The sequence below is a fragment of the Pelophylax lessonae genome, assembly GCF_965119305.1.
Source record: "Pelophylax lessonae genome assembly, chromosome: 1".
In the NCBI taxonomy this organism is placed as follows: Eukaryota; Metazoa; Chordata; class Amphibia; order Anura; family Ranidae; genus Pelophylax; species Pelophylax lessonae.
In genome coordinates, this window is record NC_138768.1 from 72,675,764 (window position 1) to 72,691,507 (window position 15,744).

General features: G+C 42.4%; 1 protein-coding gene across 1 annotated transcript in view; it reads right to left on the minus strand.

Annotated features, from left to right (window-relative positions):
* Positions 1-15,744, minus strand: part of SLC45A2 (solute carrier family 45 member 2) — a 293,633-nt gene that overhangs the window by 104,831 nt on the left and 173,058 nt on the right. Inside the window, exon 4 of the mRNA XM_082243204.1 lies at positions 213-356. Within this exon, the coding sequence (XP_082099330.1) occupies positions 213-356 (144 nt within the window). The remainder of the gene's footprint in view (positions 1-212; positions 357-15,744) is intronic.

Genomic DNA, 15,744 nt, shown 5'->3' on the forward strand with positions numbered 1-15,744 from the left:
TTAATTTACAGCTTCTCTTTACAGCTGCCTAAAACTTTTACACAGTACTGCATGCATACGTTTCAAGTGACTGGTCCCCTTCAAAAAAATCAATAAATTCTATGTTAAAAGTAGAACTAAAGCAAAACAAGATCTTATTGTACCTAAAATTCTAGCATATTAGCATTGGTCACAGGCAATTTGCGAGCATTTGTGACAGCTCTGAATCTTACCTGCCCCATGTAATCTGTAAAAAATAGCATGTTGGAAAGGAATGCCGTCCAGCCAATTAGGTGACTCACACACAAGTAACGGTAGTGAGATGGCATCGTTAACAAAGCACGAATCAGGGACTTAAGGTTCATTCGTTTCTGCACCTGCAATGTAAAATTATTTCATTTAAAAGAACGAAACTTGAAAGGCTATTAAAAGAAATATACACACACTAATCAGATACATAATGGCAATTGTGATAAAACCAAATATTGCACTAGCTTTTTTTTTCCCTTTCTGCAATATGTCACATACACCTATATATATATATATATATATATATATATATATATATATATATATATATATATATATATATATATATATATATATATATATATATTATATATATATATATATATACACACACACACACACACACACACACACACACACACACATATAGGTCTGGCACAGGGGTTTGAAAGCAAACATGTATATACAGTACATATAATCTCACAGATACACAAACACTTGATTTAAATATGTAGTTTGAAATCTTCTTTAAAAGGTCTCCTCAACTGTCTTTCTGGTCTAAAAAGAAAAAATGACATATCTAAAACCCTAGGGGGATGCAACATATGAAAATAACAGTTTTGTAAGCCTCACTGTCAGCCAGCCACACTTCTGCTCAGCAGGGCATCACCCAGATCTGCCCGAGAATGTTGAATAGAAAAAGAAGAAAGCTTTCTTCTATCTACCAACTTATTCTATTATATTCCTGGACAAAACATAAAATAATTTCTGGGAAAGGTTAAGATAGTTGCAAAAAGCGACAAAAAGACTTGATCATTTTATTATACAAGCTTACATTATAACATTAACATTCAATGTGTTATAATTTGAAGTGCTTTTTTTTGACAACCACAATAGGAACAGAGAGGGAGAAGCAGCAAGAGGAGAAGCAGCAAAAGGAAAAGATACGGAGAAGGCAAGGGGAAGGGAGACGGCAAGGGGAAGGGAGACGGCAAGGGGAAGGGAGACGGCAAGGGGAAGGGAGACGGCAAGGGGAACGGAGACGGCAAGGGGAACGGAGACGGCAACAGGAACGGAGAAGGGAAGGAAAAAAAGAAAAAATGAGGAGAGCAGATGCAAAGCCAAGCAAAAAGGCAGGGCAAAGGAAAGGAAAAAGGTGAGGAGAGGAAAAAATAAAGGAAAAGAATAGCAAAAGGAACAGGAAAGGAAAATGAAAGAACTAGGAAATACATATTCCAAACAGAGTAGCAATAGTATACACCGTACGTATATTTTTGAATGGTGTATTCCTTTTGACTTAATATTTTAACCACTTAAGCTCCGGAAGATTTGACCCCCTTCCTGACCAGGGCCTATTTTGCGATTCGGCACTGCGTGACTTTAACGGACAATTGCGCGGTCGTGCGACGCTGTACCTAAACGAATTTGACGTCCTTTTTTTCCCACAGAGTTTTCTTTTGGTGGTATTTGATCACCTGTGCGATTTTTTGAACATGCGCTATAAACAAAAAAAGAGCAACAATTTTGCAAAAATAACATTTTTTTTCACATTTTTTTATATGAAATTCCCCCAAAAAAATTTTAAAAATCAAATTTTTTTTAACATTCTTGGCCAATTTGTTTGGAAAAAAAAACCACAATAAGCATATTTTGATTGGTTTGCGCAAAAGTTATTGTGTTTACAAAGGGAAAGATTTTTGTCATTTTTGTTGTGGTTTTTTTTTTTTTTAACGAGTAATGGCGGCGATCTGCGATTTTTTTTGCGGGACTGCGACATTGCGGCGGACAAATCGGACCCTTTACTGACATTTTTTACACTTTTGGGGGTACCAGTGACATTACTACAGTAATCAGTGCTATACATATGCACTGTTACTGTAAAAATTACACTGGCAGGCAAGGGGTTAACTTTATTGGGGAAGGTGGGGTTAAGTGTGTCCCTAGGGACTAATGACAGGCGGCTTTGTTTACTTTAGCCGCCTGCCTTTCTCCCTTCACAGGGTCCGCCGGTCACACGCGCGGACTTGTTAGGGAATGAGCCGGGGCAGGAGTGCGCCTCCGGCGGCGCGCGCTCGCCTGCTATTGGCTCACAGGCTAGTGACGTACCGATACGTCACTTTGCCTGGCCGGGGCTGACCGCCGCAGTATATGTACTTGCGGCGGTCGGCAAGCGGGTAATATATTACAATTTTATTGCATATATATTAAAGTGCAATCACTATTGATTTAAAAAAAAACAAAAAAAAACAACTTTTTTTTCTGGGAAAGATGGTGGTTAAAGGTTCAGTATTGCAGTGAGAGCTGTATGATGTTTAATTTGTGTAAGGCAATAGATTTTGTTTTGTCATACAAGGGATGGCGGGTTTTAGAATTCAGCACAGTTGGCAGCTATTGAAATTTTTTGCACTATTGTGTGAAACATGACAAGAGTATACAGAAGGTTTCCATACCATAGGTGAACAGGTCTGTTTACATTTTAAAAAGAAGCACATTCCTGTGTATATGCGAAAGAAGAATTTCACTTCTCTTTTTACATATTGCATTTCTTTGGGATTTCATTGGATTACTATGCTTTTCATTGAGCCTGGGCTGTTCAGCTGTAATTGTTACTAGAAGAAATAAGCGCTTTCTATGTTAAAAGCTTTCATCTGATGACCTAACACTCAGCATGATATAAATGACTGACAAAGCAAATGCATTTCCCAAGCATCGGTGAAGTCCATGACATTGGATACTATTTATTTTATTGAATACGAACACGCAGCGTGTTTTCAGCAAATATATTAATAACGTTTTTGACAACTTTACCTGATTTGACCCAACTGTCTACTTTTTTCTTCTATATTTACAAATCCAGATTTTTGATATTCCTCTATAGTGTTTAGCACCTGGAACTCTAACAACTGCTGAGGTAATTTTTTTTTCAGAGGGTCCCCCCTCCACTTATCATAACAGTGAAAGAAAGGACTAAGGCAACCAAACAATAAACCACAAAAAAATGGATTTTTGTAAAATCTTACCGTAAAATCCTTTTCTCTTAGCTCATTGACAGACGTAGTCCTCGGTGATACACCACCTTCGGGTTATGTTGCCTCCACAGGAGCAGGACTAGACAGGAAATTAAAAAGCTCTGGCCACACCCTAGGGGCAGTCCCAGAGGGTATATCCTCTCTCTCTCTGCCTCAGCAAATCAGTTATGTGAAAAAGCAGTCTTTAGAGATTTTAACCCAACTCAAAAAACAGAGGGGCGGGGACTACGTCTGTCAATGAGCTAAGAGAAAAGGATTTTACGGTAAGATTTTACAAAAATCCATTTTTCTCTATCGCTCATTGACAGACGTAGTCCTCGGTGATACAGCACCTTCGGGACGTCCCAGAGCAGTATCACAACTGAGGGGTGGGAAAATGAAATCAAATCCCAATCTAGAAGGCCCAACCGGTGCCAACTAGAAGTTTACAATGCTCATCCTTAATGATGAGACTCAACAAAAAAGAGAAAAAATTTTTTTTTTTTTTTCCAAACAGAAAAAAACCCTCGAGGTAGACCACCGGTCTCCTCAAATTGCGGCCTGCAAAACCTTGCGGCCAAATGAGGCATCCGCCGATGCCGTCACATCAATTTTATAGAATTTTGTAAAGGTATGTACCGACGACCAGGTGGCCGCCTTACATACCTGGACCACTGACGCCTGATGGCGAAAGGCCCAGGAAGTACTGAGCGCTCGAGTGGAGTGCGCCCTAACAGGGAACGGAGGACTCTGACCCTTAATAGAATAAGCCTGTACCACCGTTTGTCTAATCCATTTGGCAATGGTCGCGGCAGATGCAGGCAAACCCTTTCTGGGGCCATCCGTGATCACAAAAAGTGAATCCGTCTTACGGAAAGATTCCGTAGCTTTCAGGTATACCCTGATTGCCCGAACCACATCTAAGGAATGCAACGCATGTTCCCGATGATGATTGGGCTGAGGACACAAGGAAGGTAGTACAATATCTTCATTCAGATGAAAATCTGAAACCACCTTAGGAAGAAAGGATGGCTTAGGATGAAGTACTACCTTATCCCTATGAATCACTAGGTATGGGGACTGGCATGATAATGCAGCCAGTTCTGACACCCTGCGAGCAGAAGTAATAGCCACCAAGAAGGCCACCTTCTGGGATAAAGTAAGCAAGGGAATCTCCCTGATGTTTTCAAAGGGAGGTTTCTGTAGAACGACAAAACCAAATTAAGATCCCAGGGCGGTAAGGGCGCGCGGACTGGAGGAGCCAGGTGCCGCACCCCCTGGATGAAATTCCGCACCAAGGATTTGGTAGCTAAAGGCTTCTGAAAGAAGATTGCTAATGCTGAAACTTGACCCTTGATGGTGCTCAAGGCTAGCTTCTGCTCAACCCCTTGTTGCAAAAAGGCCAATATTCGAGACACCGAATAGGTACGTGGAGGAAATCCTAAAGATTCGCACCACGCAATATAAGTCTTCCATGTGTGATAATAGACTTTGCTGGAAGTCGCTTTCCTTGCTTTAATAAGGGTAGGAATGACTGAAGTAGACAAACCTCTGTCCTTCAGTACTTGGGTCTCAATGGCCAGGCCATTAAACCCAGCGACTGTAAAGCATGATGGTAAATTGGTCCTTGAGACCACAGACACTCCCTGAGACGAAGTTCCCACGGAACGTCTGTGACTAACATGTCCAAGTCGGCCAGGCCGGCTTGAGGAGGCCAGCCTAGAATTTCTAGGACCACTGGCGCTGATTGGATCTGAACCAGGCGTCCCTAGAGCTATCTGGCCCCGACCATCCGAGAAAGTCTGGTCGTTTTCTGTTCCCACACATTTATCAGATACCTGATAGTTATCAGGAAAGGTGATCTTTTCTGGTTGAACCTCAGGGACCGAAGTCACCCGACTAAAGGCTACTTGGCCTATCTGGTCAACCAGATCCGATTCCTGTGAGGTATAGGGACTAATCTTAGGAAAAGGTAAAGGAAAAGATCTATTCAGGGAACGGTAACTACCGCTTCCTGTAGTACTTAAATGTTGGAAGGGAAGAATCGCACCGGTAGTAGTGGTTGATGCTCGATCTAATGTCCTGAATACCGGTGAAAACGTCCCCCCACCCTGAAACCGGGTGGGGGCGCACCTTCAGGCTGTGTACTCCTTTGCTTCGGGTTTGGCTGGGTTGGTCCTCTGCTTGTCCAACCAGCCCTTCTTGAACCCTCCTGGAGGAGTCTTGCCTTTCCCGCTAGTACCAGCCGGGCGCCCTTTATGGGCGGTAAAGAAAGGTCCTCGCTTGTTGCGAGGTCCCTTAGCTTTAGCAGCCTGTGGCAAAAAAGTGCTCTTGCCCCCAGTGGCATCCTTAATGATTTCATCTAGGTTGGCCCCAAATAGACGATTCCCCTGAAAAGGGAGATTGGTCAAGGTCTTTTTGGAACCTAGGTCAGCTGACCAGCATTTTAACCACAGCACACGTCTGAGGATCACCGCTAATTTAGATGCATGCCCTAATAAGGGAGTAGTGTCCAAGGCTGCGTCACAGATAAACTGTAGCCCTTGTATAATCTGTTCCATCAAATCAGATGTCTCCTGGGGAATATCTTTTCCCCTAAGATCTTGGCGTACCATTTTCGCCCATTCCGTAAGTGTCTGGGAAACTAGACCAATAACAATTACTGGTCTAAATGCTGACCCTATCAGAGAGAAGATGGTGCGGGACTCTGCTTCTATCTTTCGATCCACCGGATCCTTAAAGGACGAAGTGTCCTCCACTGGAATAACCGTGGCTTTATTCAGCCTGGAAATAGGCGGATCCACGACTGGTGGTACCGTCCATTTCTTAATGATGGATTCCTCAAACGGATAGCGTCTAGCAATACGCTTGGAAATAGTAAAGGTACGTTTAGAATGCTCCCATTCTCCTTTAATCTGATTACCAAAACATTTAGGTACAGGAAAAGCCTTTGCCGTCTTGATGGGCTATTAGTACCAAAAGGCATCTCTGTTTCAGTTGCCTCTGCCGGTAAAGCCTCAAGTTTTAAGGTTTCCTGCACTGCCACAACTAGTGCGTCCACCAATGCTTCTTCCTGAATTATAGCAGGAGAAGAAGCGTCCTCCTCACTGTCTGAGGGGGCTTTACCTGGGATAACAGCCCTTGCAGAGGAACCTGCAACTGCCGTGACCATCTCTGAATCTGAGTCAGAGGTGTCAGATGGTATAGGGGTAGGCTGGGGTCGCTTCCTTGACCCCCGTCCCTGACAGGCCGCCTCCACCCGAGCCACCATAGACTCCAAAATTGCTGTAAATGACTCTATACTCTGTGCACCGGCGGGTCCCGTGGCCCCCTCGAGGGAAACAGGTGGGGGAATATGTGTGGCAGGGTCCATGATAATTCCAGTCACTTCCTGGATAATATAATTCAAAAGTAAAGAAAAAACTTTTTTTTTTTTTTTTTTTTTTTTGACCCCCAGCGCCACAAAAAGCCCCTTAGTGTTACCTGCTAGGGATCCCTATCGATCGAGAGAGAGAGAGATAGACCCCCAGGCTCACCACTTGATGCTCAGAGTTTAACTGCAACAGGTTACAGCGCTGTCTTGACAAACAGGAAGTCTTTTGGCTGGCTGCCCAGGAAGAAAGGAGGTGGCTCCGCCCCTCTGCACGCCTTCCGGCGCCTCCCCCAAGCTCCACGAGGTGTTTGGATCACCTCAAACATGGCCGCCCCCATGCTGGAGACACGAGGCTACGCCAAAATGGCGGCTCGTGCGATCCAGCAAAAAAAATGGCGGCGGCCTGTACTGAATAGCGGTGTGCTGCAGGGCACACAACACTCTCATGGGGATATGGCGTGGTTGGCGGTACCGGCCCTGGTGGACCGCATGGCCGTTCGGGAGGCCTGCTAATAGCTGGAGATCTGATTTGGAAGGCAGTCTACATGTCCGTGGCTTCTGACTGGTAGGTAGCTTATACTTAACCCATAAGATTCCCAGAATGCCACAGATTACATCTTTTAAACATGTATACAATTAGATTGTTAGCTCCCAAACCAAGCCTCCTGGCTTTTTGCACACATAAAATCACACTAAAAGTAGGAGGATCTGTGACATGTTATAGGATAGAAAGGGACTCTTTCTTACCATACAGAGAGGGGCCCGCGTTCACCACAAAACCCGTCAGGGAAAAAGGGGGAACATACTACTCACCATACCGGAACCAGGCGGGCACCAACTCCTGACAGTACCCCTCTCCACCGGGGCGGGAGGGCTGTCGACCGATACGGACGCCGTGACTCATGGTCTTTGGCGTTTCAGCGAGACGTTTAACTCGCGGGTTCAGTCCTTTAATGGGACTTTGTCGCGGCCGACCCAGCGCGGAGCTATGGCCTGCACGCGCTCGTAGGCTGAACTGGGGTGACCACCGGATCTCAACATCCAGCCCGTCGCCCAGTTCAGCTTTCTTGCTTGAAGATCTCACAGGAACACTGGAGAAAAAAAGCGGTCTAAAAAATCCTTTAAGAAAAAAATTCTTGCCAGGACCTAAGATCCCAGCAAGGTATCTAGGTCCTTACTCCTAACTAGACAGAAAATAACTGATTTGCTGAGGCAGAGAGAGAGAGGATATACCCTCTGGGACTGCCCCTAGGGTGTGGCCAGAGCTTTTTAATTTCCTGTCTAGTCCTGCTCCTGTGGAGGCAACATAACCCGAAGGTGGTGTATCACCGAGGACTACGTCTGTCAATGAGCGCTAGAGAAATATAGATTTAAAGTGGGCCTGTGCTTTGCCCCTTTCTGAGGTCCTTCCTGTCCCTTACTTACTGTCCTGTAGAACAAAGCGAGGGTAAACCTCTCTCAAGCAATTGTTCCCACTGGAAGATCTCCCCTGTATTATCTCCCCTGTATTACTGTCCTGTTTACTCATATCCTTGGATTCTCCCTAATTTTCAGTCCCGGGGACAATCGTAACCAGGACAAATTGAAAGGATGATCCTATACGGGGTACCGTGATTGGGCAGATGTTGGCATCACTTGTATGTAGAGGAGAAGGTGTTACATGATGTAAAAACACAGTGTGGAACAAAGCATGGTAAGTCAGTCCAACAAAATAGATCAGCTGTTGAGAGTCTACAAGCAATACTGGTAATAAGCCTTCCACATATTTTTTTTTTTTTTTTCGGGTACAGCTTCTACAGTAGGGGTAGGCAACTTTTAAGGTGGAGATCTACCTGAACAACAAGAAAGATCAGAGTTGTTGAATAAATTTATCATCAAGGCCTAACTAAATAGCAAAACTTAGAAAAAATATAATAAAACAAAGGTCACTAAAAATATATGCCTGTATTCTATAGTGGTATTACTGCGTATCCAAGTATGCACTTTAGATGTACGGTAATTAATTTGGTACGGGTTGGGAATATCATGCCCTCTTGGTGGTATACATTTTGGGTGTAGTGGGCGAGTGCATTATTTAAGAAGTGGAGGTAAAGCAGGCAGACGTAGCTCCTGAAGACATTGCAATTTGATGGCAAAACATGTAGAGAGGGACCTCCGGTGATGGCACTTCTGCTGTTTGGAACGCAAGCTGGAGGGCACAGCAGCGTTTTCGTATGTACACAGAAGATCTCGGTTTTAATGTAAGTGCATTTTACCTTGTTTTTTTTTTGTGCTATCAGGGACTCTCCCCCTCTTTCTTCCTAGATATGTTATGAACCTATACATTTTTATATAAGAACATAAGCAGACTCCAGCAAATTACGGGATTCTGGAAAGGTGCTCATCAAGCAGTATACTCCTTGGTTTTTGGTGCAACTTGACTTTGTTGTTCATTCAAAGAGTCATTTTGATCTAGTGAGTGTGGTGTAAGATTAGATAAATAATGAGTGCTATCACTTTTTGTGACAACTAAGTCATTGTCTAATGAGTGGCACAGAGCACTATCACCCTTTGGACTTTATATGAGAGACTTTTTATTCATTTCAATAACTGTTATAAATGTTATATGTTTTATCTTGAAAATTTGCACATCTATTAGAAGTTCAGTCTTCTCTCAGAGGGCAAAGTAAGCTAAAATAATTGTGTGTGCTCTTATATAGAGTGCTCCTTTAGGGTTGCTAGTGTGTTACTGTTGAGCAAAACAAAATGGATCATTTGAGACATGCAGTAACAATATCTAAGGTTTACATATATTACTGCTATATGGGGATTGAAAGAGTTTTTTTTAAAATCAGACACGACTTTGGGGGATGCCCCGAACAGCATGGTATAAATAGGAAAAACATAAAATGTATTTATTATTTAATTCTCCTTTGTCACACTTAAGCAAAGTTTAATAGCCTCCGGATGATCTTTATTTCACATTTACGCACACTTAAGTGTCAGGAGAGTACCACTACTCTGTTTTTTCTCACACCTCAGCCTTTAAAGGGAAATATAAAAAGGCATAGAAGGGTAGGACCCAATGATTATTTCGAATAGCTTTTTTCTATCGTTTCGCGCTTGTATGCTTCTCCCTGGCGAGTTACTGAGAAAACATCTATATGTTCCAGAATGCTGTCAGCAGACAAAGTAAGATAGATGGCTGTCAACAAATAGGGTTTTATAAATGCAAAGCTCTTGCTTAAAGTGGAACTTTAGTACCTAAAAAAAAAAAAAAAAAAAATATTGCCAGCAGGCAGGATTTTTGATGCAGGAGAGACGTACCATGTCTCTTCTGAATTAAGGTTGCTAACTTGTCTGCACTGTACAGAGTTACATAAGCACAGGTAAGTGTATAATTTTGGTAATGGCAAGATGACTAAACTCCCACATTAGCGCATGAGTGATGTCAACTTAGCCCAGCCAATGTAAACAGCATCCAGTCTGGAGTATACTTTTTAGGTCCTCCTAGACGGGATTAATACCCAAAAGCAGGTCTGTCTTCAGGGAGCTCCCAGACATCGCAGCGGTGGACAGAAGGGGAGTATAGTTTCATTTTAGGAAATTTTCCAGGTCAGGTAATGAAATATGTTGCAGTGTTTTTACTTGCCATGTGGAACCCCCTCCAAGGTTGTTCTCGGAGCAAGATTTCAGCACCACGACATACAGTATATGCACAGAAGGATCCACTCCTCTTAGACAGAACTTACCTTATTGTGATTTCCCAGGAGAAGTAGAGCAAATTCTAGAAAGGAAAACTAAGAGGAAACTTTGTCTGGAGGTGCCTGAGAAACGAGGTTTTTACATAGAGCCTGGTGTCTCACCCTGGGAGTCTATGCTGGATCTTTTCTACACAGGGCTGGTGCTAGACTATTTTAGCACCCTAGGCAAGACCAGCTACTTGCACACACACCCCCCCCCCCCAAAAAAAAAAAAAAAATTAAAATGTTTACATTTTTAAAAACAGTAGAAAATATCATCAGCCCAATCAAGCAAAGAAACATACAATCCAGAAAAAAGATGGCAAAATCAAGCAGCCATTCACTGCCGCTACAGAGCGGGACAGTTTGGCTGTGACACTTTATCATTGTAGGGTTCAGTGTGCTCACCTTCATCCCAGTGTGTGAAGGATGGCCCTCTACCCCAGTGCATTGGTCATGGTGTACCGGCAAGTGTTGTGTGTTGTGAAGGAGAGGGTCCGCCGTGTTCCTTTAGTGCATCTGTCTCCAGCGACCAGCCCAGGAGGTGTGTGTCTCCCTGCAGGCAGCGCTTCCTGTGTGTGCACTTCGGTCTGCACCTTCTACTATGCTGGTGCCAGCCCTGCTTTAAGGCAAGTCTGACAGTCAGCCCAGATAGCCAGGTGGCCTAGGCTGTGCCCTAGGGAGCAGTGAGCCATAGGTGGCTGCCTAGTTTGCCTAGTGGTAGCACCGTCCCTGTCTTTACAGCCAAAAAGGAAAAAAGGAGCAGAAAGGGTATATAACCCCTTTTAACACCAACCACTAATGGTGGTTAGTAGTTGGTGGCAAAGGGGGTATATATGCTTTCTGCTCCCCTTTTTTTTTTTTTTTATTTAATATTTGGATATGACATTTTGGAAGTCCCCATTGCGATATTCACTACAGTTGAGGGCTTAAGAATCACAGGATTTCCAGGAAGAGCCCTGGGTCTGCGGGGCTCCCTGCCCACTGTCACATGAACAGGGCCATCATTCTAATTCCCCAGTCACCCTCACACACATAAGGTTTGACTCCCTATCCACCAGTCACAGCGAGTCGGGGGGGGGGGGTGAGTGAAAGACAGCTACAGGATGCTTTGTTAGAGCGGTGTCTGCAGCCATAGTGAGGCATAAGAAAGCCTTGTCTACCAGACAGCAGAGGAAAGAAAACAGAGTGCTGGGAGCCACCTGGAATTAGGGTGCATGTAGACCCCAGGAGACCGTTCAACAAGCCAAGGACTGGATGGGACTACAAGTCTAGGAAGACAGAAAGCTGCAGCAGAAAGAAAAGCTCACAATCAGAGCAGCACATGGGATAGGAGAGGTGATCAGAGACTAATCAAAATTCGGGTAAATTTTACATCTTTCGAATGCATCCAAACGTCCGGAGAAAAAAAATAATGGATTTTAAACTAATATGAAAGAAATAACGAAAATAATGAATTTGGCATTATTCGTTAATTAGTTAAAGGTCTAATGAAACAGCAGGTTGACTCTGAGTAAATGAATTAACTGATTCATTTTGTGCTGCAGGTTTGATTATTAATACTAGCAAAGTGCATTCCTGAAAACAGCAAATTATCCAAAAATGAAACTATTCAACGATAAAAGAAATTAATTTGTTATAACGCATATCTATACTCTACAGAAATTAATGAATTATCTGAAAACAAATAATGTAACATATTGAATATTTAAAGAATGAAAATATGTATTTTATGAATAAAAACAAAAACAAAAATTTTCTGCCGTGCCCAAGTCTAGGAGGACCTGAAAAGTATACTCCAGACTGGATGTTGTGTGTGATCTGCTATTTTTGGATTATTGCGCAGAGGCACAGCTAAAACTAGGCACCTCCATACTGGCGGTGGGCTGGACTCTCTAGCAAAACTTTTGCACATGAGCATAATAGGGCATATGTAACATTTGCCTCGACATTTGGTCTGTACCCTTTTCCTACTGACTTATTTTATTTTTCTTCATTTTTTTTCTGTAAAAAAACGTAGGATACATAAAAAATAAAAACGCACATATGCTGATCTGTGCAGACATTGGGACCTCCAGCCTTAGACTGATCAGCTGGAGAGCCAAGATAGATCCGATTGATTTTGGTTTTCTATATTTAGTAATTGCAGAGCATAGGAAAGCCACCCTTAGAATTATTCACAGCAGGTCTCTAGTAAGAAGACTTTTCCCCAAGCACAACAGATAATTGTAGGTTAGCTTTGACAAAAGTGGTTTAAGAATTCTAAAGCCTGTGTCTTACTGTCTTTATTATAACACATATAGTGTTTAAGATGCAGGCTATTGGGAGCCACAAGAGGTGTTGGCAATACAAAAATGTAGCCTTTTATTTCCTAGCAAGCTGTTCTTTTAAACTCTGGTTTAGACTGCATAGACAAGACATAAGGTTCAAATATTTATTGGATTTTTTATTATACTAAAGGACAAGCAGTACAACAAAAGACTAGCAAGCCATGGAACTTGTTTTCCAGGACATGTAAATAAGGTCACTTTAACTCTTAGGTTTTCTAGGAATTCTTGAATCCAAGATAATGATTTTCTCTTTGCTACTGCTGTAGTAGGCTGTATTTTAGTATAGGATTTCTCAAAGTGTAAACCTAGTACTCTAGTTTTGCTAAAATAAAACCAAAATGCATATTGGCCATAAAGCCAATGTCTAAATGGAATGTTAATACTATAACGTCTCTGCAAGTCTCTGTTTAGGCCTCCGGGATATACCTACTATACTATGCAATGCTTCCATCCTGCAACCATGTACAGGCATGCATACAAGCACTTAAGGGCCATGCAAACTACTGAGTACCAGTTTTAGTTGCTGCAATGTAATTTCAGCAAAATGGACTACCCTGCTGCATCATTTTTTCACTTTGATTTTCAGGGTGTCTTAATTCAGCCCTCTGTAGGTTGATCATTTTCATTTCCATCAAACAATGTGGCATCCTTTCATTCCTAACACATTACCCAGTCCATATCAGTAAAGCTATCCTGCAAGATATTTTTTCCCCATTGAGATCCAATGCATTTTCAAAGTGTTCCTTTAATTTTTTTGAGCAGTGTACAATGTAACAATTTAATTACACTCGAGTTCCTTGCAAAGGTTATATGCAGAATAATTCAAAATTAATCATAAAACACTTCCTCTAAATATTTATAAATTAAAATCTTCCTCTCTTTAGCTTACTTTTTGCCTGTTTTTTTTTTTTAAAGGGTTTTGTTTTTGTTTTCTTTACCATTTGCAAGCCAATGTCTTTGTTCTTTTGGTAACAATATGCTAAAAACACAATTTGTAAAATAAAATGGAACAAGTGAGTGCTGAAAGGTATTCAATAAGCAGCCAGCACCCGTAAAGGGGAATATACATCCTTCAATGAACAACAAAAAACAGAGGAAGTGCAGCGCTTCACAGTATTTAGTCAATGTCCATGTGTTGGGTAAATGGCTATAGTCCTACGTGTAATCAATCCTATAAAGGCAGAAAATCCTCAACAGGTTCCAAAGACCAACCATGACAGTGTGATATGCCAGACCACTCACCAGGGAATGAATATAAACCAGCATATAATCATAAACTTGAGGGTCCAGAATGTTACACCGTGCTCCTTAGCGGTGGTATCCCTTCACCATTCAATGCACCCACAAGATATCAAGCCATTATGAGCCTTGTATCAATGTCCTGGAGCTTGGCAACATCCTATCTAGGGCTGTAGACAGCAGGGTAAACCTCATGGGAGACCGACACTGTGCAAAATAATGCACACACGTGGAAGCCCAAGTAATGCTCACATAGTGTAGTATTTATTATTATTCATAAAGCTGCAGCATACAAGTAAACAATGGCCAAAACAAAAGACTTACAAAAGGCCTAATTACTGACGACATTGCCGCTGTGTCCTTATGCTGTAAGTCTTTTGTTTTGGTCATTGTTTACCTGTATGGAATAGGCACTGTCTGTCTGATCCATCTGGAGATGGTAGCCAAAGAAGCAGCCAGCCCTTTTCTTGATCCGTCCGTAAGCACAAAAAGGGAGTCTGACCTCCAAAAGGACTCTAGTCCAGCTAGAGCTGACAGATACACTCGAATCACACTAACCACATCCAAGGTATGCAAAGCGAATTACTTGGGATGAGGCGGCTTGGGACACAAGGAAGGCAACACAATATCCTCATTCAAATGGGAAGTTAGAGACAACTTTGGGCAGGAATGATGGACAGGGACGAAGAACCACTTTATCCCTATGGACCACCAAATAGGAACTGCAACAGGATAATGCTGCCAATTCTGAAACCCTGTGGGCCGAGGTAATAGCCACCAAGAATGTCACCTTCTGGGATAACGTAGACAAGGGAATCTCCCGAATATTCTCAAATGGCGGTTTCTGGAGAACCAAAAACACTAAATTTATATCCCATGGCAGCAAAAGAGACCGTACAGGTGGAGCCACATGTCGAACCCCCTGAATGAAGGTACGAACTAAAGAGTGCGTGGCTAGGGGTCACTGAAATATGATTGCCAAGGCAGACACCTGGCCTTGATGGTACTCAATGCCAACTTCTGATCAATGCCCTGTTGAAGAAAGGTTAAGATCTGAGCCACAGAAAAGGATAGAGGATTAGCGCTAATAAACTCACACAAATACCATCGTACGTGGAAAGTGTACATTTTCTATCTTGTTGGATGAAGACTTCCTCGTCTTTACCATAGTAGGGATCACTGATCCAGACAGACCTCTATTCCTCAGTACCTGGCTTTCAATAGCTAAGCAACTAAAACCAGTGACTGTAAAGCAGGATGGTAGATCAGCCCTTGGGACAACTGGTCTTACATAGTTACATAGTTAGTCAGGTTGAAAAAAAAAGACACAAGTCCATCCGGTTCAACCCAAAAAAAAAAAAAAAAACTGTATTGAAAACCCAATCATATAATCCAATATACACAATCCTATACCCCTAGTTGATCCAGAGGAAGGCGAAAAAACCCCAGCAAGCATGAGCCAATTTGCTACAGCAGGGGAAAAAAAAATTCCTTCCTGATCCCCCAAGAGGCAATTGGATATTCCCTGGATCAACTTTACCTAAAAAAAAATTTGTACCCACTTATATTAAGTACACCCAGGAAAGAAGCCATGCCTTTTTTTTTTTTTTTATAGTAAGCAGGCCTTTTTTAAAGCAATCTATTGAGCTAGCCAGAACCACCTCTGGAGGGAGTCTATTCCACAATTTCACAGGTCTTAAGGTGAAAAAAACCTTTCCGTATTTGGAGGCGAAATCTGTTTTCCACTAGAGTCCAGACGTAAAGAGTGCCCCCTTGTCCTCTGTGTTGACCTTAAAGTGAACAACACCAAGTTCACCCTATTGACCACTTATGTATTTATACAT